At 36.3% G+C, this 21,705-nt stretch overlaps 4 protein-coding genes across 5 annotated transcripts; all 4 read left to right on the plus strand.

Moving 5' to 3' along the window:
- LOC109846637 lies at window positions 8,201-9,267 on the plus strand. The gene has a single exon (XM_020415883.1). The coding sequence runs from the start codon at window positions 8,201-8,203 to the stop codon at window positions 9,182-9,184; it is 984 nt and encodes a 327-aa protein (XP_020271472.1). The 3' UTR covers window positions 9,185-9,267.
- On the plus strand, window positions 9,267-12,068 carry LOC109849556. 2 transcript variants are annotated; one of them, XR_002249164.1, is made up of 4 exons: window positions 9,267-9,386; window positions 10,731-11,231; window positions 11,331-11,863; window positions 11,948-12,068. XR_002249164.1 is itself a non-coding variant. In XM_020419398.1 (3 exons), the coding sequence occupies exons 1-3, from the start codon at window positions 9,359-9,361 to the stop codon at window positions 11,468-11,470; spliced, it is 669 nt and encodes a 222-aa protein (XP_020274987.1). In that variant the 5' UTR covers window positions 9,267-9,358; the 3' UTR covers window positions 11,471-12,068. The 2 variants fall into 2 exon arrangements, 1 of the variants encoding a protein (XP_020274987.1); XM_020419398.1 differs by having other exon boundaries at window positions 11,331-12,068.
- On the plus strand, window positions 18,466-20,134 carry LOC109846639 (protein FAR1-RELATED SEQUENCE 5-like). Its single transcript, XM_020415884.1, has 3 exons — window positions 18,466-18,495; window positions 18,601-19,509; window positions 19,616-20,134. Exons 1-3 carry the CDS (start codon window positions 18,466-18,468, stop codon window positions 20,132-20,134), a joined length of 1,458 nt encoding a protein of 485 aa, XP_020271473.1.
- Window positions 20,237-20,895, plus strand: LOC109846640. The gene is made up of 2 exons (XM_020415885.1): window positions 20,237-20,754; window positions 20,855-20,895. Exons 1-2 carry the CDS (start codon window positions 20,237-20,239, stop codon window positions 20,856-20,858), a joined length of 522 nt encoding a protein of 173 aa, XP_020271474.1. The 3' UTR covers window positions 20,859-20,895.

A 21,705-nucleotide genomic window follows, 5' to 3' on the forward strand; every position in this document is an offset into this window, starting at 1 on the left:
AATTCTGTTTTTTTTTTTTTTTTGAAGGAGAAACTTAAGCTAGACTACTATAAAAAAAGTATTTAGTTTGTAAATATTATCAATCCAATTTCAAAATTAGCAGTATGAAAATTTAAATCCAACCCCATGGATGTGCTCTACTATATTTAAATTATTTACAAATAAAAATTTAAAGGATTTTGATGTGTTTTAAGAGGTAAAAAAATAGACAACTTATGAAAATTCTGCAACATTGATTTTAATGACACATGTGATGTGTTGTGAATATGTGTTAAAATTGCAAGTGCACAATCAAGTTATAGTATTAGCACAATGTCGATCCTATGAGGAATGTGTGTCGAAAAAAGTCTAAATTGGTTCATAGATTTGTGTGTAGACAATTAGAAGTAAAAGTGTAGATAGATATAAAGAGTGTGCAATTATTTATACATGAAAGAAAACTAGAACAAGAGGGAAGAAAAATTGACAATAAAAGCAAATGAGAACAAACAAAGGGGGAAATAATAAACAAAATAGAAAATAACAAAATCAAAAATAAAATAATCACAAAGAGCAAAATCAATGCAAGTAAGATGGAGGAAAATTCAAGTAGATAAGATAAAAATCTATAATTGAATCCACTAATTGATTTCATTTAGAATTTTTGAACTGCTCTCTTTTTTATCATATTTTACTTTAAATTTATTAAATATAGACTATCAAACTACTCAAGGAAAACATAACTTATTAAATTATCATCCAAGTAAAATTATCATTCATGAAAAGAATAATAATTAGATAGTAATTCTAGACTTCATAAGCATTACCTATCAAACCACTCAAGATAAGCGTAGATTATGAAATTCTTCTTCTACCAATTAGTTCTCTAATTGATTATCCTAAACATGATCATTTTGAACACAAGAGAGCAATCCATAAATCATAAAAAAAAAATCAAATTAGTTTCATACTATTTTAAAATTCCTATAAGATTTAATTACACATTTTGAAAAATAAAAATAAGAAAATAGAATCTAGGCTAAAAAGCATAAAAGAAAGAGAATAAAAATAAAAACTAACTATAAAGAGAAGAAGAAGAATAAAGAAATAAATATCTAAATTAGGAGCATAAAGAAAATCTAACTAACAGAAATAAAAAAGCATAAAAGTAAATCTACACTACTAAAGAAAAATATAAGAAAATAAAGGAGCGTAAAAGTAAATCTATACTATAAAAATATAAGAAAATAACAACACAAAATAAAAGAGCACGAAAGTAAATCTAATCTAATCTAGCAAAATAAAATCATAAAACATGAGTTTCTAAAGAAAGAAAACAAAAAAGAAAAAAAACTTACATCGCAAGGGGGTTGGCCTCTTGAAAGCAAATCTTCATCTTCATCTCCATCAACAAAGAAAGAGAAAAGAAAATTTAAAAGGTGAAAAATGTTTTTATTAATTGTAAATAAAGTTTACAATTTAAACGGTCTTCTCAATCAAGAGTATCTCTCCTCTTCAACTATAGGTCTTTACAAAATTTTTCATACCCTCAAACCCTCAAACCCTCACTCTACCCCTCTATTTTTAGATAATAGGAATCTCTCACAATCCTTAGATTTGTGTTGGACCCCAAGTAACTATCACAACCATAGGATTTGACTTAGGCCACCAAGTAACCCTCATAATCATAGGATATCTCAAAATATTTCATACCCTTGATTCGATACTTGAGAGTTAGGCTTTGTGGGCTTTTCTTAAATATTCTTGGGCCTCTTAGAATTTAGCTTGGGCTTCAAATAATTAAATAAATATCAATTAAATATAAAATTCTATCATAATCTATTGTTGTTGATAAAATTTTTGGAATCTGCTAATCCGGATGGCTCCGTCTCGTTGAGATAGGCTATTTTCATGTTGAATTCTGTTTTCTGGATTGAGAGATATTGCCTTTCTTTATAATTGATCATCTTAACTTTATTTTTTTTCAAATTTAATCTGATTCTTAATTGCAGGATAAGTTATTAATAATTACTGACCAAGAAATTGATGAGTGCTGAAATTTTGCTTCTAAACTTAGTAGTGGGCTTTGAATTTAGACATTCTGAGCTTCATTAAAGTTTTTTGTGGGCTCAAAATAATCTTCACTTGAGCTCTTATTCAATAATTCTTCTTTCTCTGTAATTTAAGAGAAAAACATGTTATTAGTGATATATTTGATTAAATAAAATGGATAATAAGGATATAAAAGTGTAATAAGAATATAATGATCAATATCAGGTATGGGTTAATGCCAAAGCTTTAAAATTTTATTTCTAGATAATTCATGTGTAGTAGATCCCTTTCACCACTTTAGATTTTCAATTTCGAACTCGAAATTTTAAAATTAAGTCAATAATATTCACAAGTTGACTATTATTAATAGTAGGTAGCTCAACTCAAAAAAATATTCAATATAGAAGATATCATATCATATCATACTCGTTTTAAAAGAACGAGTTCTAAAAAAATTTTGGTAGACAAAAATATCCTTAACCCTTCTCGATATTACATTTTAATTATATCCTAATCCTAATCTGACACAAACTTTAAAGTTTAAACTATTAAAAGGCTATCCTAATTATTCTAATCCTAATCACATGTGAACTTTAAAGTTTGAACTAAATATCTATCCTAATTATCCTAATCAGACTTCCCAACCATCTTGATGAGGTGGATTTTTGCATTTGTAATTTTAGCTTATGGACCCATCATTATTACTAATTTATGGAATAATTTCTCCTGCCCATGAAAGAATTATTCCCACATTATAAAAATTCTAGCGGTTATTTTGTGCCATCTGAATCAGGTGGATTTTGTGCCAACTTGTAACCCAGGCTTAATTATTAATAGTGATGGATCAATAATCTAAAATTGCAAATGCAACTGATTATAATGAAAAGGCTATCCCAATTATTCGTTTTGAACTAAATACCCTAATGCTAATCCGTATGAGGCATAGACTTTAGACATATAAAATTGTTAATAAGAATTGTGTTACTATTACCATAATCAAATATTATACACTTTACAATCTTTATACAAAGAGAACTCTAATTGTAATTATTATCCTATCACATCCAACATGTCATGCCTATATATAAAACAAGAAATTACACAATTTTCATAGTAAATTCGTCTCCTTCAACATGTATATTCCTTTTTTATCTTCATGATTATGATTATTCTTTAGTAATATTGTGTATTTGATTCAAGGAAAAATTGCTTGGAGGAACCAAAAATAGTTGGCTCATGCATCCTCCTCCCCAGTCCCAAAACTATAACCCCCAAACCCTTAATTTGAAATATTAGTGCAACCAACCCCCTTCTCTCACTGCCCAAGAAATCCCTTCCCAATTTACCCTTCTTCCCTATTTAAAACCCAATTCGTTTCTCAAGCTAGCCCTAATCTGGCCCAAGACCTCTCCCTCCACCACCTTCCCCCTCCTCTTCTCATCCTCCTCCTTCCCCCTTCCCCCTCCTCCCCGACCTCCGTCTCCTCTCCTTCCTCCCCTCCCCTCCCCTCTGTGTCATCTCCGACAACCCCTCGCCTTCCGTCGTCGTCGGAGGCAACGACGATAAGACAAGCGGTGTCATCTCGAATCTCACTCGCCTCATCCTTGGAGGCATCGTCAAGCCTATCCAAGCCCTAGGTCAGATCTTGAATAAGAGATCTGTGGAAGCTTCGTCGTCGGCTTGCTCTCTAGTTTCATCGGAAGTTTCGCATCACTCGCCGACCGAGGTCTTGAAGAACTTTAAGGAGATTCGGAGGCTGAGGATCGAGCTTCCAGCTGGTGAGCTCGGGGTTGGAGATGAATCTCTTTTGAAATGGAAGACTGGTTTTGTACAAATTGACAATATTGTTGTAATCTTGTATGCTCTTAATTTGTTCTTTGTAATCTTGTATGCTCTTGTATGCTCTTAATTTGTTATAATCTTGTATGCTCTTAATTTTTTCTTTGCAATTAACAATATTGTTGGTTTTGTGCAAATTTGAAGTTTAGACAGTTAACAGAGTTCATCTGTTTGTAAAATATGATGGTTTCATGTCACTTATGCTGCTTTTATGTGACGTTTATGCATTCTGTGTGGCATATGCTACGTGTATGTCACATATACTTGTTTCCTGTGATATTTTGGTATTATGTGTGACATATACTGTTGTTATGTGATATTTTTACATTATGTATGATATATTCTCATTATCCATGATATAGTTGCTGTTATGTGATATTTATACATTACGGTGTAATTTAACCTCTTTTCAGCTGTAGAATGTGAGACTTCAAGAGTGCTCTCCATGACCCATCAAATAGAGTATGACTATTAGAAGCTTTTTGGAGAAGAAGGGTAATGGGAAGAACAAGCAGATTCAAGAAGAGTTATACTTTATTTGATGGGTTGAAATCATTTAGGGGATAATTTTGATATAATAATAGCTCAATTTTGGGGAGATGACAGAGGATATGTACTCAATTTTGAAGAAAGAAGAAGAAGAAAAAGATCTGATTTGTGATATTTAGATGTTGAGAAGGCAATGAGGTAGACATGTGACTTTTGAGAATCTATTTATACTTGACACATGACAATGAGGCAAGGAGGATGTAGAATGACTATTAGATCTAAATAGCACATACAACAAATTACAGCCATGTATCACGTATAAACAAATTACAACCATGTGACAAATAAGCACATTCAATATCAATAAATTACAATCAAATATCACATACAACACTCAAATATCACATATAAACAACAAATGTCACAACAATACCCAAATGTCACAAATTACAACCAAATATCACATACAACACCCAAATATCACATACAACAAATTACAGTCATGTGTCACATATAAACAAATTACAACCATATGACAAATAAGCACATTCACTATCAAGAAATTATAGCCAAATATCACATACAACATTCAAATGTCACATATAAACAATAAATGTCATAAGAAACACCTAAATATCATAAATTACAGCCAAATATCACATACAACACCCAAATATCATGTATAATCGGTAAATGTCACAAGCAATGCCCAAATATCAGATACAACACCCAAATGTCAGGTATAATCAACAAATGTATCAAGCAACACCCTATCACATACAACACCCAAATGTCACGTATAAACAACAAATATCACAAGCAACACATAAATATCACATACAACACCCAAATATCACGTATAAACAATAAATGTCATATAAAAACAACATATGTGACATGAAACCGTCATATGTCACATGAAACTATCATGTCACATAAGCAAGTTGACTTCCATAAAAGGACACCTGGAGCAATTCTAAGATGGCTTGTCACATGAAGGACAAACAAAATTTTATAGCAAAAGTAAACAAGTTGACTTCCATTTCCTTATCAAATTTTATAAACCGATGAACTCTGTTAACCGTCCAAACGATAAATTTGCACAAAACCAACTATACTAATAACCACATTAGAAGAGATTCCATCAAGGCTTCTCAACCTATTCCTCCTCCTTCCTAATCTAAGCGCACACATCTGCCTCATTGCCAATCTAAGCCCACACATATACTCAATTTTGTACTCTATTTGATATGATATTTTAATATTATATGTGATAATTCAATCCTACATGTGCTAGTTCTATCTTATATGTGATATTTAGATCTGATTTGTGACTTTTGAGTATTACATGTGTGACATTGAGACCTCATATGTGACATTAACGTATTATATATGAACGTTAGATGTGTACTTAATCTAAAATATATATTTCTAGATGCATACCATTCTAGATGTGTACTTCATCTTGTTGAGAATTATAAATTGAAGTGGCAATACTCTATTATATGTGACTCTTATCTGTGTTCTATGATATTTTGCTGTTGTTTGTGACAATTGTCATTATATATGACATTTGGCTGTACTTTGTAGTTAATTATTGTTTACACACAGATGAAGTACATATCTAGAATGGTACAAGAAATTACAGTCCCAACCCACAGATGAAGTACACATCCAGAAAGATCACCAAGAAAATACAAATACACATTTTATCATTTACAAACAACTAGTAAACATCCAACATCCAACAAATGAAATAGTTACATGTGTTTGTCTAATACTTCCACTCAATCAATCGTATATTATTACCCCCGAAGTACAATAGATATTCTGGATCGCCAATATCTAACTTCAATCATAACTTCTTCCATTCACCACATTCGCATATGATTTGAGCAGCAAGTCCTGCTCCTAACATCTCAGACTCCCTTTGCAAGGCTTCAATATTCATTGTATTCCTTCCCTCTAGGATCGCCTTGATGAAAAAATATGCATGTATGCCATAATCATATCTGTAAAAATATCACATAACACTTAAACTCCAGCATATATAACTGGTAATGAGAATATATCACATAGAATGTAAAAATATCACATAGCAACAACATATGTCACACCGAATACTAAAATGTCACATAACAGCAGCATATATCACACAAAATACCAAAAATATCACATAAAAATATCATATGTCACACAGAATACCAAAATATCATATAATAACAACATAAGTCACACAGAATACCAAAATATCACATAACAGCAAAATATATCACTCAAAATATCACATAACAGCAGCATAAGTCACACAGAATAACAAATATCACATATATGGCACAAACATAAAAGGGGATTATCTCAAATTTTCATTGATCTATAACTCGTTACACAAAACCAACCTCATGCATTGTTAACAAACACAGAAATCTACATGTTCTTATTATCATCATCTTAAGAAATCAACTTAAAGGGTTCATCTTTCTTATTATTATTATCATCTTTCTTATTATTATTATTATCATCCTATGTCCTTTGTAGAACAGTATCCTCCCCGACACGTGCGGGGTCACGACGAGGCCGAGATTGAGCACGCCATAGAACTGACTCGAGGGCTGTCGGATACCGAGAGCACGCCATGCTTCTTATACAACATTAGCCACTATTTCCTCTAGCACGTAACTACGAATTACTCTTGTTTAATTACTCGAGTCACAAATCCCTTTCTGTTATTGATCAGGCTCCCTAACCTCAGCCTTCTTAGCTCAACTATCAACAAGAAATCAATCAAGTAATGCTGAAATAGACGATATAATCGCAAACAATAAACATCAAAGAGAGGATGCATAATAAGTCTCTTAAATTTTAATTGTTCAAATCAATGTTGAAAATAACACGCCATATAACGCAAAATAACGTTTAGCGTGACGTAGCGGGAGGATAACGCTACATAGCGTTCTGAAATAGCGTAGATGAAGAATAACGCACGCTATTTAGGCCGTAGCGCACGTAACGTAGCGTTTTTGCGTAACGTTTCTTAACCCACGTTATTTGATTAATGGTTAGGATTTATTTTAAAAAAAAAAACAACGGCTGTGATTGACTTGAAATTCAACAAAACCCTAAAAAAAATGAGAAGTCGTCGCCCAGATTCTAACCTCAGTCCTTGTCGTCGCCTCAGGTCCTCGTCTTCACCGTCACGTCCTCGTCTTCGTCGTCTCAGGTCCTCGTCTTCACCGTCACGTCCTCGTCTCTGTCGTCGTCGTCTCCCACCGAGATTAGGGCCTTCGTCGTCGTCTCCCGCTGACCTTAGGGCCTTCGTCATCTTCTTCTTCTCTGGTCCTCGTCTTCACCTTCACGTCCTCGTCTTCGTCGCCCGACTGGAACTTTGTCGTCCTCGTCGTCTTCGGTCGAGCTTAGGAGTTAACGTCCTCGTCTTCGTCGCCCGACTGGAACTTTGTCGTCCTCGTCGTCTTCGGTCGAGCTTAGGAGTTAGGGCATTCGTCGTCGTCGAATTTTGGGGCTTCGCCGAGCTTAGGGCGTCTTCGGTGAGTTTTAAATCTTCACGAATTTTTTGATTTTGATCTCTTGACATTTCTGGTTTTTAACTGTGAACGTTTCTCCCACTTTAATTAAAAGTCTACGGTAGTTTTATAACATGTGGCTGACGAAAAGTTTCTTGAAAAGTAACCAAAATTATTAACGTTGAACCTGATGTTTGATTAACACTTTAACTTTATTTTGGTGGCCTAAATTATTTGTTGCTATCTATTCTACTGTTTAACTTTATTAAAATTTCTGCTTTCTAATCTTGGCCGAAATTATTTATGTGCAGAATTTTGCAATGTTTAAGAGTGTTGATCCAGTTAGGGAGCATGGAGTTTGGAAAGAAGGAGAACCTGCTCACTCTCTTTATTGCAAATTTTGCAACCATCATATTACAGCGGGAGTAACAAGATTGAAGCATCACTTGGCAGGAACTCATAAAGGAGTTAGAAAATGTGATAAGGTTCCAGAGTTGGTTAAAAAACAATGTGTAGAGGCTTTGAAAGAAATGGAAACAGGAAAGGCAAAAAAAGCCGCCTTGGTTCGCTCCATTGGGAGAATGGAAGATTCACATTCACATGTGGAAGACGCTGAAAGTCAAGAGTTGGAGAGTGGACAAGGAAGTAATGCCCAACAGAGTAGGTCATTTGGACCTTTAGACACTTTCGTAAATGTGCAAGGGCGCCAAACCACAATGGAGAACAGATACAAAATAGAACAAAGAGATGAGGTGGTACAAAAGATCGGGAGATGCATTTTTGCTAATGGCCTCTCTTTCAATCTCTTGAGCAGTCCATATTGGAGAGAGATGGTAGATGTGATCGGGAAGTTCGGTCCCGGGCTTAAGCAACCCTCTCCTTATGAGATAAGGACACGAGTGCTAAAAAAAGAGGTGGAGGGAATTGATTCCATTAAGGCAAAGCACAAGGCGGCATGGGAAAAATACGGATGCACCATTATGTCTGATGGGTGGTCAGACAAGAAGAGTAGAAGTTTAATCAATTTCCTTGTTAACTCGCCGGAGGGGACTTTCTTCTATAAGTCCATTGATGCCTCAACTCATATTAAGAATGGGGAGTATCTTTTTCAATGTATTGATAAAATTGTGGAGGAGATTGGCGAGCAACATGTCTTACAAGTTATCACTGATAATCATGCTTCTTATGTGCTTGCCGGGACAAAGCTTATGGAGGTAAGGAAGTCTCTTTATTGGACACCTTGTGCAGCTCATTGCATTGACCTCATGTTAGAGGACATAGGTAAGATGAAGATACACCGATAGACTCTTGAGGCGGCAAAAGGAGTTATTCAGTTTATCTACAATCATTGTTGGGTATTGAGTCTAATGAGGAAGTACACAGGTGGGAAGGATCTATTGAGACCCACTGTTACTCGCTTTGCGACATCCTTTTTGACATTACAGAGGTTGTATTCCTTGAAACAACCTTTGAGGAACATGTTCTCCTCTGAAGAGTTTCTCAGAAGTGTAGGCTGTCTAAAATCACAATAGATAGCTTATCCTCCATCAAAACACCGATGATGGAAGTTACAATCTGACGACTTCCAGAAGGCTACAATTTGAAGACTTTCACGTAGATCGCTGAAGGTTACAATCTGACGACCTTCACGACAATCGATGAGAGCTCTAGTTCAACAGCATTCACAATCAACATCGGGAGTTACAATCTGACAACTCTCATATTCTCAAGGAGCCAAGACGAAGATTACAAGACAATGATCTTTGCAACGCTATGACAAAAAGAGATTACTTGGTGATAATCTCTGCAAGGCGAGGGTCGAACCCGCATTACAACATCAAAACGCCAGGGTCGAACCCGCGTTACAACATCAAAACGCCAGGGTCGAACCCGCGTTACAACATCAAAACGCCAGGATCGAACCCGCGTTACAACATCAAAACGTCAGGGTCGAACCCACGTTATAACATCAAAACGCCAGGATCGAACCCGCGTTACAACATCAAAACGCCAGGGTCGAACCCGCGTTACAACATCAAAACGCTGGAGTCGGACCCGCGTTACAACAAGCGAAACGTGAGCGACCCTCGCGTTCGTAGGGGTCCAGCCAACACCGACCCCCGCGTTTCGAAGCTACAACAAACCAAAACGCGAGCGACCCTCGCGTTCATCAATGTTCAGCCAACACCCAACTTCGCGTCTCAATTCTAAGAGGCGAAGTTGGGTTCTGAACGTCAGATTGGGTGTTTTGACTTGTTCAAACACAAGCCGAACGGCCTCAAAACCGTTATCCCACGTTCTGAGGGATTTTCGCCCACTTAGGAGCGGATTTAGAGGGCAGTTACAACCTCTTATCCCCCTATAAAAGCGAACAAACTCAACTAAGTTAAGGGTCGGTTTTGGATTTTCTTGGCTTGGATCGACCACTGGAGACAGGCTTTTGAGGAGATCGGCATCATCTTCCAACGAAGATCATCTTCAACTTCAGCAACAGGGAGCCTCTAGCCTTGGCTTATTAACCGATCTTCAGTTCAAATCAACTCTTTTACAGAGTTCTTCTAAACTCGTTCTGAGTTCTCAAACTTGCCACGCAAGTTCTCCACAACGTCAAATCGTGAGGAGAAGACATCGTTCCAGTGAAGCAAGACGTGCGGATCGTCAACGGAGAGCAAACTCGACGCAAGCATTCGAGGGAGGCACTCCATCGCCACCGTGAAGAACCCAGTTTTAAACAAAGATGAAGAACCAATTTCGTTCTCCTCTCTTTTGTAATCAAATTGTAATCAGAATCAAAGGAATACAAATCAATTTTCTTTGTTATTTTCTTTGCAATTTTCCACCAAACAAGAAGCACTTGGGCAAAGAAGCCAAATGGAGTGAAAGTGAGGAACACAATTCTTTATTGCAGGTCATTTTGGGGACGAGTGATGTTTTGCTTCATTACAACACTTCCACTTGTGCATGTCCTCCGAGAGGTGGATTCCGATGTTAGGCCCTCTATGCCATTACTTTATGAGATGATGGATAGTGCAAAAGAGAAAATTGCAGATGCATGTGGTGGAATTGAAAGAAAATACATGCCTTATTGGAAACTAGTTGATAAGAGGTGGTCGGGAATGATGCATCATCCTATTCATGCTGCTGCTTACTATCTTAATCCCAAGTACTTTTACGGGGATAAGTTTAGCAAGCACCCAGAGGTGAGGAAGGGACTTATCGAGTGCATGGCTCGCATGATCCCTGATGTTGCTGAAAGAGCAGAAGCCGACTATGAGCTAGATGCTTATAAAGAGAGGTTAGGAGAGTTCGGATCAGAGATGGCTCAGAGGACCCTTGCTTTTCGTAGTGCAGGTATTTTAAATTTGAAATTTAATTTGACAATAATAGTGATTTTAGTGTCATGTTGTCATATTATACTGATTTTTGATGTCTATATTTTAAAATTTATAGCCTATTGGTGGGAGAGATTTGGTGATGAGACTCCTTCATTACAGCGATTTGCAGTTCGTATTCTTTCTCTCACTACTAGTGCATCTGGATGTGAACGCAACAGGAGTACTTTTGAGCATGTAAAGAAAATACCAATTTAATAATTTAAATTAACATAACTACTCATATAAATTTGTAGCCTCATATTACATGTCATTATCATTTCGTGAAGGTTCACTCTAAGAAGAGATGTCGCCTAGAGCAGGGGCGCCTCAACTCTCTTGTCTATGTCATGTATAACATCAAGTTAAGGGAGAGAAATATGAGGAGGAAGGCGCGGAAGTTAGATCCAATTTTGTTGGAGGAGGCTTCTACCGATGATGAGTGGATCGTGGAGGAGGAGGATCCTTGTCTTCCGGATGATTTGACTTGGCTTGATGGTGATGATGGAGATAGAGAGCATCTTGATGTTGCTGCAATTAGTAATCTAGCCACCGGAGAAGAGACATTGGAAGATGTTCTGCACACAAAGAAACAGAGGGTTAATGATTCTTGTAAGCTTTTTAAAAACTTTGAAAATTTGGCCGTTGCTTTCTTTGAATGAATCTATGATTTTCTAATTAAAATTATTTCTGCAGCATCCTCAGTACAAAGAGGAAAAGAGGTCGCTACTGAAGATGTACCTGCTGAGGATTATGATCCCGAAGATGCAAACATCATTCTGGAGGAGGACGACTTAGTATTTTAGTAGTATGAGCCTATGAGGGATTGATTTAGTGGAGGATGGCTCATTTTGTAGGATTTATTAAAACTTATGACTTAAAAATGCTTGTTTTGTTAAAATGTCTATGATTTGGTTTCGAACTTGAAGTATTTTATGCTTTTGGATTGATTGTTAAGGCAAACATGGTTGATTTTGTTGTGAAATTGTGATGATATATTGATTTGTGAAATTAAAAATTACGATGATTATTCATATTTTTTTATTTTGAATGTTATATATCTATAAATTATTTAAATAATAATAAATCATTTAACCTACGTTACGCTATGCGTTATCGCTATTGTAACCTAACCGGAGGTAAGCGTTACGCTATGCGTTAACGCTATTTTCAACATTGGTTCAAATAATAATCCACCACACACCCAATTCTTCAACCAATCTAAAATCCTCTAGTTTCAGTGATCTAATCTTCCAACAAGCCCAAATTTCACATTCTACAGTTTCAGTGATCTAATCTTCCAACAAGCCCAAATCCCAAAATTCTCCATCAAACCCTAGATTTTAACAAAAATATCAGAAATTGGGTGATTGGAAGTTAAAGATCAGACCTTTGGTTAGGGTTTCTGTTGTTCAGTGACCGGAGTGAGGATCAGAACTGTTGATGCGATTGTAGACGGCCTTGCCGACGAGGTAGATGCCGAAGGTGACGAGGGCGATGCCGAGGCCAGGCGTCGCGTGACGGAGGTTGCTGGTGCGCGATGGATGCTTCCTTCACTCGGTCGGGTGTGGAGGGCGGAGGAAGAGGATGAGACTGGTGCGTCGGCGGTGGTGGTGGAGGGAGGGGGAGGTCTTGGGTCAGATTGAGGAGGAAAGGAATGGGTTTTAAACTGGGAAGAAGGGTAATTTGGGAATTGATTTTCTTGGCAGTGTGTTTGGGGTGTAAAAGCATGAAAACTTTGGGTCAAGGTGCCCCAAGTGGTTGACTCTCGTTGTGGGGGGGGGGGGATGCATGACCCAATTAAATTTGGTTCCCCCAAGCAATTTTCCCTTGATTCAATGGTCATTTTTTATCTTCATGATTATTCTTTAGTAATATTGTGTATTTGATTCAATAGTGATAAATGTTAATTGTTTATAGCGATTTCTCCTCTTATTTCATAACCTCTTTTGTTAGTGTCTTCTTCAACAGGTATGTCCTATTATTGCCTTCATTGTTTTTCTTTAGTAATATTGTGTATTTGCTTCAATTGTGATATTTGTTATTTACTAGCTTGTATTTGCTTAATTTCTTTTACCTTTTCTTTTGCCATGATAAATCCAGCATGATTAAGAAGTAATCACAAAAAAATAGATTGGAATTAATATAAAAAATTATGCACGTGTCAATTATCCTGAATAAATTTAGTTAAGGTCTATAAAAGCATGACAAGTACTTATAGGTAACTTCAGACTCTCATTGAATCTAGTCATCCTTGTCCTCAAACCATAGTAGGTTATACGTCAACGAAAGTATATGATGCAGTACAAAATTATAAAAATAATCATGTAATGCTTGATTGTATTTAACAAAATAATATGAATGCCAAAAGAACTTATACCGATAGGTCGACATTTTATACACAATCAACCATATAAATTTGGGTCTTTTTCCTTGCTCTCCACCAGAGTGGTGAACAAAGAGAGCTATCTTACCTTAACATCAATTGCAATGAAGTTCCAGATGTCATTCTAATATTACTATATACATATATCTTAATATCTTATTTGCATGGAAGCATATAATCAAGATATAAAAGTGAAAAGCAATTGGTAAAAAAAGACAGTCCAGTTTAGTCATACCCTCGTTGCAGGAAATTATACGGCTACAAGTAAATAAGCAAAAAGGTCCTCTTGACACTGTTTTAAAGCATATAGAACCCTGTGGTATTTACGCTGTTGACTAGGGCTGTGCAACGGTCGGTTCGGTTCGTTTTTTACCAAAATTTGAACAACCGAACCGAACCGCTTATAAATCAAAACCGAACCGAACTGTTGCAAATCGGTTCGGTGCGGTGCGGTTCGGTTTGTTCGGTTCTAACTTTATCAAACTTCTTATCAAACAACAAACTGTGTTAAAGAAAAAAAGATATCAACAAAGTAGGAGATTATGAAGCATTAAACACTGATATAATGATATTGTTTTCAACCCATAATGATTCAGAAAATGAGTTTAGGGTTTGAGTCTTTGACTCTTTTGGGACGGGTCGGGTAGGGTTTGAGATCAGAATGGATAGTATTGCACTGTATTCGGTCGGTTCGGGTCGGTTCGGGTTGAAAAGTTTTCAAACCGACCCGAACCACACCACTCATAAAACCGATTTTTTCGGATCGGTTCGGGTCGGTTCGGTCGGTTTTTTCGGTTTGGACCGAACCATGCTCAGCCTTACTGTTGACCACCCATCTCATGGGCCACAATGCTAATTTATATAATGTACCGCCCAAGTCTAAAGCCTCTATAAACCCCACAAAAAGGAGCTATGGGCCCGTTTGGTTGGGCAAATTTAAGATGGAAAGGGACGTTTTTGTCAGCTCTATAGTTCATTTCTTCCTCCATTTCACCCAACCAAACAGGCCCTAAATGATGCACCATGCATAGAACATATAAACCGTCCAGAAAAATATTAGAAACACAAACAAACTACGTACATTAATTATCCTCCCTAAAAATCAAAGCAAATTAATTCAAGTCCATAGAAATAGCCAACACTATCACAAACAAAAGCATGAGCTAATTAAACCCTACACCCTAATAATTAGCTACGTAGGTCTATCCATAGTTCACGAACTTGGATGCTTCGACTATTTACGGATTGAAAGAAGCTTCTGGTCCTTCTCTTTGCCCACCTGCGCGCTGTGTCACGGGCACTCTGAGTAGCACGAGAAGCCGATTCGTATTCATAATCTCCGGGGCCGTCTCAAGCATTTTTGAGGCTCTAAGCAGAGAAAAATATTAAGGGCCTTAACGTTTAAAAAAAAAATTAAATATTAGTTTAAAAAAAATAGATTTTATATAAAATTTAATTTTCTAGCTTTTTAAGATGCAAAGTTACTAATTAAAATTTTATATTCAAGCTTTGATAATAAATACTTTTCAATTGATAAAATTACCAAATTATTTAATCTTTCTTGAGACATTGTTGAGCGTAAATAAGATTTTATTAATTTTAATTTTGAAAAACTTCTTTCTGCTGGAGCTATACTAACAGGTATTGTGAGTAGTATTCTATAAGCTATCCATGCATTGGGAAAAGAATTTAATTTTTTATAAGGTTTAGTATCTCAAATGCTGTTTTTAATTCAGGATTTTTATTTCTTTTAAAACTTTTAGTTCTGAAAAATTAATCTAAACCATCAATATCAGATAACATGTCATGTTTTAAAAAAAATTCAATATGCAAATATTTTTCTTTTTGAAAATCATCGCCAAGCAATCTTAAATTTTCTACATCATACAAAAATTAAAATTAATTTTTCTACATCATCACCAAGATATATATATATATATATATATATATATACCGGCCCTGATAATCTCAATCACAAATTGTAGATTTAGAATATTCTCACCGGCTATATCCTAATTATTCTAATCCTAATCACATGCGTGAACTTTAAAGTTTGAACTAAATATCCATCCTAATCGTCCTAATCAGAACTTTAAAAATAATTAAAGCCAATTAATGTTTGTCAGCAAAAAGTAGTTTGAATTAAAATTTATGAATTAGGCTAGGTACATTTTCGTTCTATGGTTTTCATGTTATATTCGTTGAACTATTTGTACCAACTAAATCTATTCCCTGCAAGAACCGCATTAATTTGAAAGCCTTTGTAGGGCAAACTGTTTACATACTCAGCTCTTGAATGATGCTTTGCTAATACTTACACCCAAAGTACCTTTACGTAGAATATTACAACAAAAAACTAACAATTCATCATTGTTCATAGTCAAGTTAAAAAACCCCAGCGCCCGACCCCCCCCCCCACCCCCACACACACACACATAATATATATAATATATATATATATATATATATATATATATTATATATATATATATATATATATATATATATATAATATTAATATATATTTTTTTTTTTTTTTTTTTTTTTTTTTTTTTTTTTTTTTTTGAAAGATAAGTAAATTTCCATTAAAACCAAACACAAGTACATAGATATATCCTTGACTAGTTAACACAAGGGAACTCAACTAGGGGAACTGTAGAGAGGGGAGAGGACCCTGGCCGTCACCCACAATAAAGTAACCTAGTAAGAACCCAAGGTTAACATAAGTCGTAGCGATTAATTTGCACTTACAAATACAAAACATAAACATCCTGCCTCTGGAAGAGAAAATCACTCTTTCTTATATCCCCAGTTTGGTTAGAATATCGAATTGCCCACTTTCCAATTGCAAGTTCTAAGCAAAATATTTATGTCTCACTATATTCTCCTAAACACCATAATCTTGTGTACGCTTTCGCTCATGGAAAATCCTTCTGTTCCTTTCTTGCAAATGTGCCAAACAGTAGCTATTCAAGCCAGTCTAGCTAAGATATAAGTATTATCCTTCATATTGAACCTCTTTTTGATTTCCAAGGCTTCTGTTTTCAGGTCTTTAGTATCTGTAGCATTCAACTTCATTTTAAGCTTACACAATTTCCAGATAACATGATGAAAACTCACATTGGAAGAATAAATGGTCCCTAGTCTCTTTCGAGACCTTGCAGGAGAGTACAAATTTCCGAACATGTTATTCCAAATTTGAGAAGCCTGTCCCTTGCTAGCTAATCTGTTTAAATAGGCTTTTAAGCAAGGCACAAGACATCCTTAGGATTAGAGTAAGGAAACCATTCACCACATTGTAAAGCTCAAAAGTATTGAAGGGAGTCGAATATGATCCCAAGCTGAAGAAAATTTAAAAATTCCACTCACCTGTATGAAGCCATGTCCATTGATCTCATGATCAGAAACTGGTATATTAGAAATGAATGTCATATATATATATATATATATATATATATAATATATATATATATATATATATATATATATATAAGACTCTTATCAACTTAAGTGATGTCCACCAAACTTCCTAGCCACTCATTTATTAATATAAAAAACATTTTCATATCATGCAGGATCCTAGGTATATGAATGGCTTAAAAAGTTTGGTGGATAACTTTTTTGCTATCCACTTAAGTTTGACACAGATTTTGCTCTCTCTCTCTCTCTCTCTCCTCTCTCTCTCTCTCTCTATATATATATATATATAATATATATATATATATATATATTATTATATATATATATATTATATATATATATATATATATATAAGTATATGAGAAAACTGGCCATGAGCTGCCAGCGTAGGGGATATGTGCGCTGCAAGGGTTGATTTGAAAAAAACCCCGTCGATTACAGCTGTAAAAACACCCAACTTCACTTTTCTCTCCGCCAGTTCCAAGAAGATCTCGTGACCAAATTCACTTTTCTTTCCCCAAATCTCTCTCTCCAGAACCTCTCTCCCAGATCTCAAATCGACGTTCTGAAGAGCTCCTCTCTCTCCCCAGTTCCTCTCTCCGACGCGAGCACCGCCGCCCTCCTTGCGGCCGCCGCGACCACCGCTGACCGCTGAGCTCCTCTCTCCGCCACCTGCAGCCGCCGCGATCACCTCCGCCCTCCTTGCGGCCGCCAAATCCGCTCGTTTCGGCATCTCCCCCTTCGAGTAAATCATTTGATCACCACCGCTGAGCTCCTCTCTCCGCTGACTGTCTTGCGGCCGCGATCACCACCGCTGAGCTCCTCTCTCCGCCAGTTGGTCGCCGCGCCCCACCGATTTCTTCAAGCTTCGACCGCCGCCGCTCGAACTGAGAAATCGGCGACCGCCACCGCTCGTTTCGTCTCGTGAGGCCAACCCCGACTCCCCCTTTCGATCTCTCTCGACAGGTAAAATTTCAACTCGACCGCCCTCCTTTCTTCTCTCGACCGCCTCCTTTCTTCAGACAAAGTATTTTTGCTAAGTGTTGATGTGATTAAAAATTTAACTGGGATCGGGGTTTTATGAACTTGAGTTCTATTGATCCTACAGTGAAATGATAATTGTATGCTAATTTTATCTCAACGGAGAACTTGAGTTCTATTGATCCTACAGTGAAATGCTAATTTTATGCTAATTTTATCTCAACGGAGTTTTATGAACTTGAGTTCTATTGATCCTACAGTGAAATGATAATTTTATGCTAATTTTATCTCAACGGAGAACTTGAGTTCTATTGATCCTACAGTGAAATGCTAATTTTATCTCAACGGAGTTTTATGAACTTGAGTTTTATTGATCCTACAGTGAAATTCATAAAGTATATGCTAATTTTGCAAATTTTATGAAGTCATGGAAGCAGTAATGGGGTACTGCAGTAATGTATATGCTAATTTTGCAAATTTATTTGTGTCTTTTTTTTGTGTATGTTTTTTTTTGTTCCCAAATAATTGACGTGGTCATTATTATTGTTTTTTTCTTCTTTAGGAGTTTGGAATGGAGGAAACAAATTCAAATAGTGTAGAGTTCGGAATGGGAGAATCAAGTGTTATTGGAATTGAAACTGCGGCCAATTCTGTAAATGCTCCTAAACCACTACTAGGAATGAAGTTTAATAGTCATGAAGAAGCTTATAACTATTATAACTCTTATGCATTGTTGATGGGTTTTGGAATAAGGAAGAGCAGTGTGAATTACTCTCACAAGACTAGAGAAGTGGTAGACAGAAAGTTTGTTTGTGATAAGGAGGGCTATAAATCTAATAGTGGCAAGATAGAGATCCCTCTTCGGCGAGAGACCCGAGTGGGGTGTAAGGCAATGATGCGAGTTAAATTATTGGAGGACAAATCGTGGGAGGTTACAGGGTTTGTTGAAGAACATACAAATCATGTGTTGAGTAGTCCAGACAAAGCAAAAATGCACAGATCACATCAACAATTTCATAAAACTCAAAGATGTAAAAAACTTATTGATAGTCTGCGAGAAGAAGGTATGCCTCCTTCCACTATTTCTCGCGTTATCAATGCAACCAATGGAAGAGACGGTGAACTTGTGACATCACAACAGTGCATTGATCATATCAGAACCCAAAGAGTCAACAATATTGGTCATGAATGCATATCTATCATTCGACATTTTCAGAGTATGACAGCGAATGATCCAGAATTTTATTTTGCAATAGAAGTAGACAGTAGTGGACAAATGAGGAGTGTATTCTGGGCCGACGGAAGATCAAGAGCATCTTATTTGCAATTCAGTGATGTTATTGTGTTTGATGTGACATACAGAACTAATAAGTTCGGTCTTCCATTTGCTCCATTTACTGGTGTAAATCACCATAGGCAGTCCACTTTACTTGGTTGTGCATTATTAGCCGATGAACAGGAAGATACCTTTGTTTGGTTATTTGAAGAATGGCTGAAATGCATGCACGACATTGAACCAGATGCTATTATATATTATTGATCATTTGCCTACTTTGGTATCTCGTTATGGTGAACAGTTTCAAAGGTATTGGGGCTTGTGGTGCAATAGTTCTTCAATTGAACAATGTGAAGGATATTGGGTTGAGATGAAAGAGAAGTTTGATATAAATGAAGAAGGGGAGGGATGGTTGCAAACAGTTTACAAATGCAGAGAACACTGGGTGCCGTGTTATCTGAAGGACACTTTTTTTGCTGGAATGAGATCGAGCCAAAGGAGTGAAAGTATTAATGCATTTTTTGATGGGTATGTTAACTCACAGACTCAGTTACACGAGTTTGTGACACAATATGAAAAAGCAGTAACTCATCGTCGCTTAAGTGAAGCCCATGAAGATTTTAAGAGTCTGAACACAAAGCCGGTTATGCTCCTTGGACATCCAATTGAGATCCAAGCTGGAGAAATGTATACACGCAATATGTTTGATGTGTTCCATACTGAATTCAAAGGATTTGGTACAGAGTTCTGTGAAGAATTGAGAAAAGATGGGGACATTGTTGAATACAAGGTCTGTAAGTTTACAGATAGAGGAAAATAGGAGGTGGTTACTTATGAACAATCCAGTCAGATCCAGTTCTGTTGCACTTGTGCTTTGTTTGAAACTAATGGTGTTGTATGTAGACATATATTATCGCTAATGATGGCTAGGCAAATGGATTCATTACCCGACCACTACATCCTACACCGTTGGACCATACATGCAAGGCATCGTAACATTGGGGTTGGCAATATTGTATTTGGAAGAAACATCACCAGCTGTGAAGAGAAGATTAATTTATTGAAATCTTGGGCTTTAAGAGCAAAATTCAATAATGTGCTCGAGCTTGCATTTGATTCAGAAGAGAAGCTGCAACAACTTGATGATGTGCTAACAAATTTCATGGAATCACTTGAAGAAGAAGTTGGAGAAACTCAAGATCAAATTATGGATATTCCTCAACCTTCCGCACCCATTTCACATACAATAGAGAACATTCCTCAGATAACAGTTCGTGATCCTGATAGACCTGCAAGGACTAAAGGTCGTCCACGCAATGCTACTAGAATCCAGTCAGGTTTAGAACAGGCACAAGAAAAGAAAGAAAGGAAGAAACGCATATGTAGCAGATGTGGTGAACTCGGGCATTATAGAACTAGTTGTAAAGTTAACTTGCAAAGGTACCATTTTCGTTGATATTCAGTTTTAACCCTATATAAGTTTATGAAACTTGATAGCACAAAGTCATATCTCATGATTAATTTGTCATATAATTTGCAGGTAAACATATGCACGGGTGGTGGATGTATTGGTTTGTTCAAAAAGTCATATCTCATGATTAATGTACGTATGATTGCTTACATTTTTGTGTATCAATCTTTAACAATGCTTTATTTACTCTGTTTTTAACTTTTAACAAACGATTTATTTGATTGTGCATGTGTTTCTCTTACAGCGCTACCACTAACACAGGAAAGAGCACAATCAGCTCAGGTTCATCCACAACTCTGCCTTGGCTCCTCAAGCAATCCATGAGCAGAACTGATTCAAGTGATGCGCATTTTGTACAAGACCTCTGTCTTGTAGCTGCTAATGTATTACTACATTTTATGTATTAAGACTGATTGTGTCTTGTAGCTGCTGATGTGTTAAGACTAATGTATTAAGACCGATGTGTATGCTGATTGTATGTTGCTGATTATATGTTGCTGATTGTTGCTGCTTGTATTAAGACCGATGTTCTATCCACAACTCTGTCTTGTTGCTGATTGTATGTTGCTGATTGTTGTCTTGTAGTCCATTACTCTATACATTGATAAAGTACGAGTCATGCTTTAGTTTGATGCAACTGTTGGAAATAATATGAGCTTGCTATGGAAACAATACGAGTCATGGTGTTCTTAGTTTCAAGTTTAAACATCCGACTGCATCTCCCAATGGAATCAACAGTAATCAATATGTACGAATATACACATGGATTCGTTAACTGAGAAAGATGCACAAATGTTGCAATCTCACATAACAGCGTTAAAACAATGCCATTTTCCAACTCGATAGAAGCAATAAGAAACCGATATTAACTACTAATCATCCTAAAACACAAACAAAAGTGAAACAGAACATCTCAAACA

Source organism: Asparagus officinalis, chromosome 7, assembly GCF_001876935.1.
Source record: "Asparagus officinalis chromosome 7, Aspof.V1, whole genome shotgun sequence".
Classification (NCBI taxonomy): domain Eukaryota; kingdom Viridiplantae; phylum Streptophyta; class Magnoliopsida; order Asparagales; family Asparagaceae; genus Asparagus; species Asparagus officinalis.

Bases quoted from the DNA above. Each gene is read 5' to 3' on its own strand.
- LOC109846637 (XM_020415883.1), top strand. From the start codon at position 8,201: ATGTTTAAGAGTGTTGATCCAGTTAGGGAGCATGGAGTTTGGAAAGAA.
- LOC109846639 (XM_020415884.1), top strand. From the start codon at position 18,466: ATGGAAGCAGTAATGGGGTACTGCAGTAAT. The intron at 18,496-18,600 runs GTATATGCTAAT...TTTCTTCTTTAG, and splicing joins TAATGGGGTACTGCAGTAAT to GAGTTTGGAATGGAGGAAAC. The intron at 19,510-19,615 runs GTTTGGTTATTT...TATGGTGAACAG, and splicing joins ATGAACAGGAAGATACCTTT to TTTCAAAGGTATTGGGGCTT.
- LOC109849556 (XM_020419398.1), top strand. From the start codon at position 9,359: ATGTTCTCCTCTGAAGAGTTTCTCAGAA. The intron at 9,387-10,730 runs GTGTAGGCTGTC...ACCAAACAAGAA, and splicing joins CTCTGAAGAGTTTCTCAGAA to GCACTTGGGCAAAGAAGCCA. The intron at 11,232-11,330 runs GTATTTTAAATT...TAAAATTTATAG, and splicing joins CCTTGCTTTTCGTAGTGCAG to CCTATTGGTGGGAGAGATTT.
- LOC109846640 (XM_020415885.1), top strand. From the start codon at position 20,237: ATGGCTAGGCAAATGGATTCATTACCCGACCACTACATCCTACACCGT.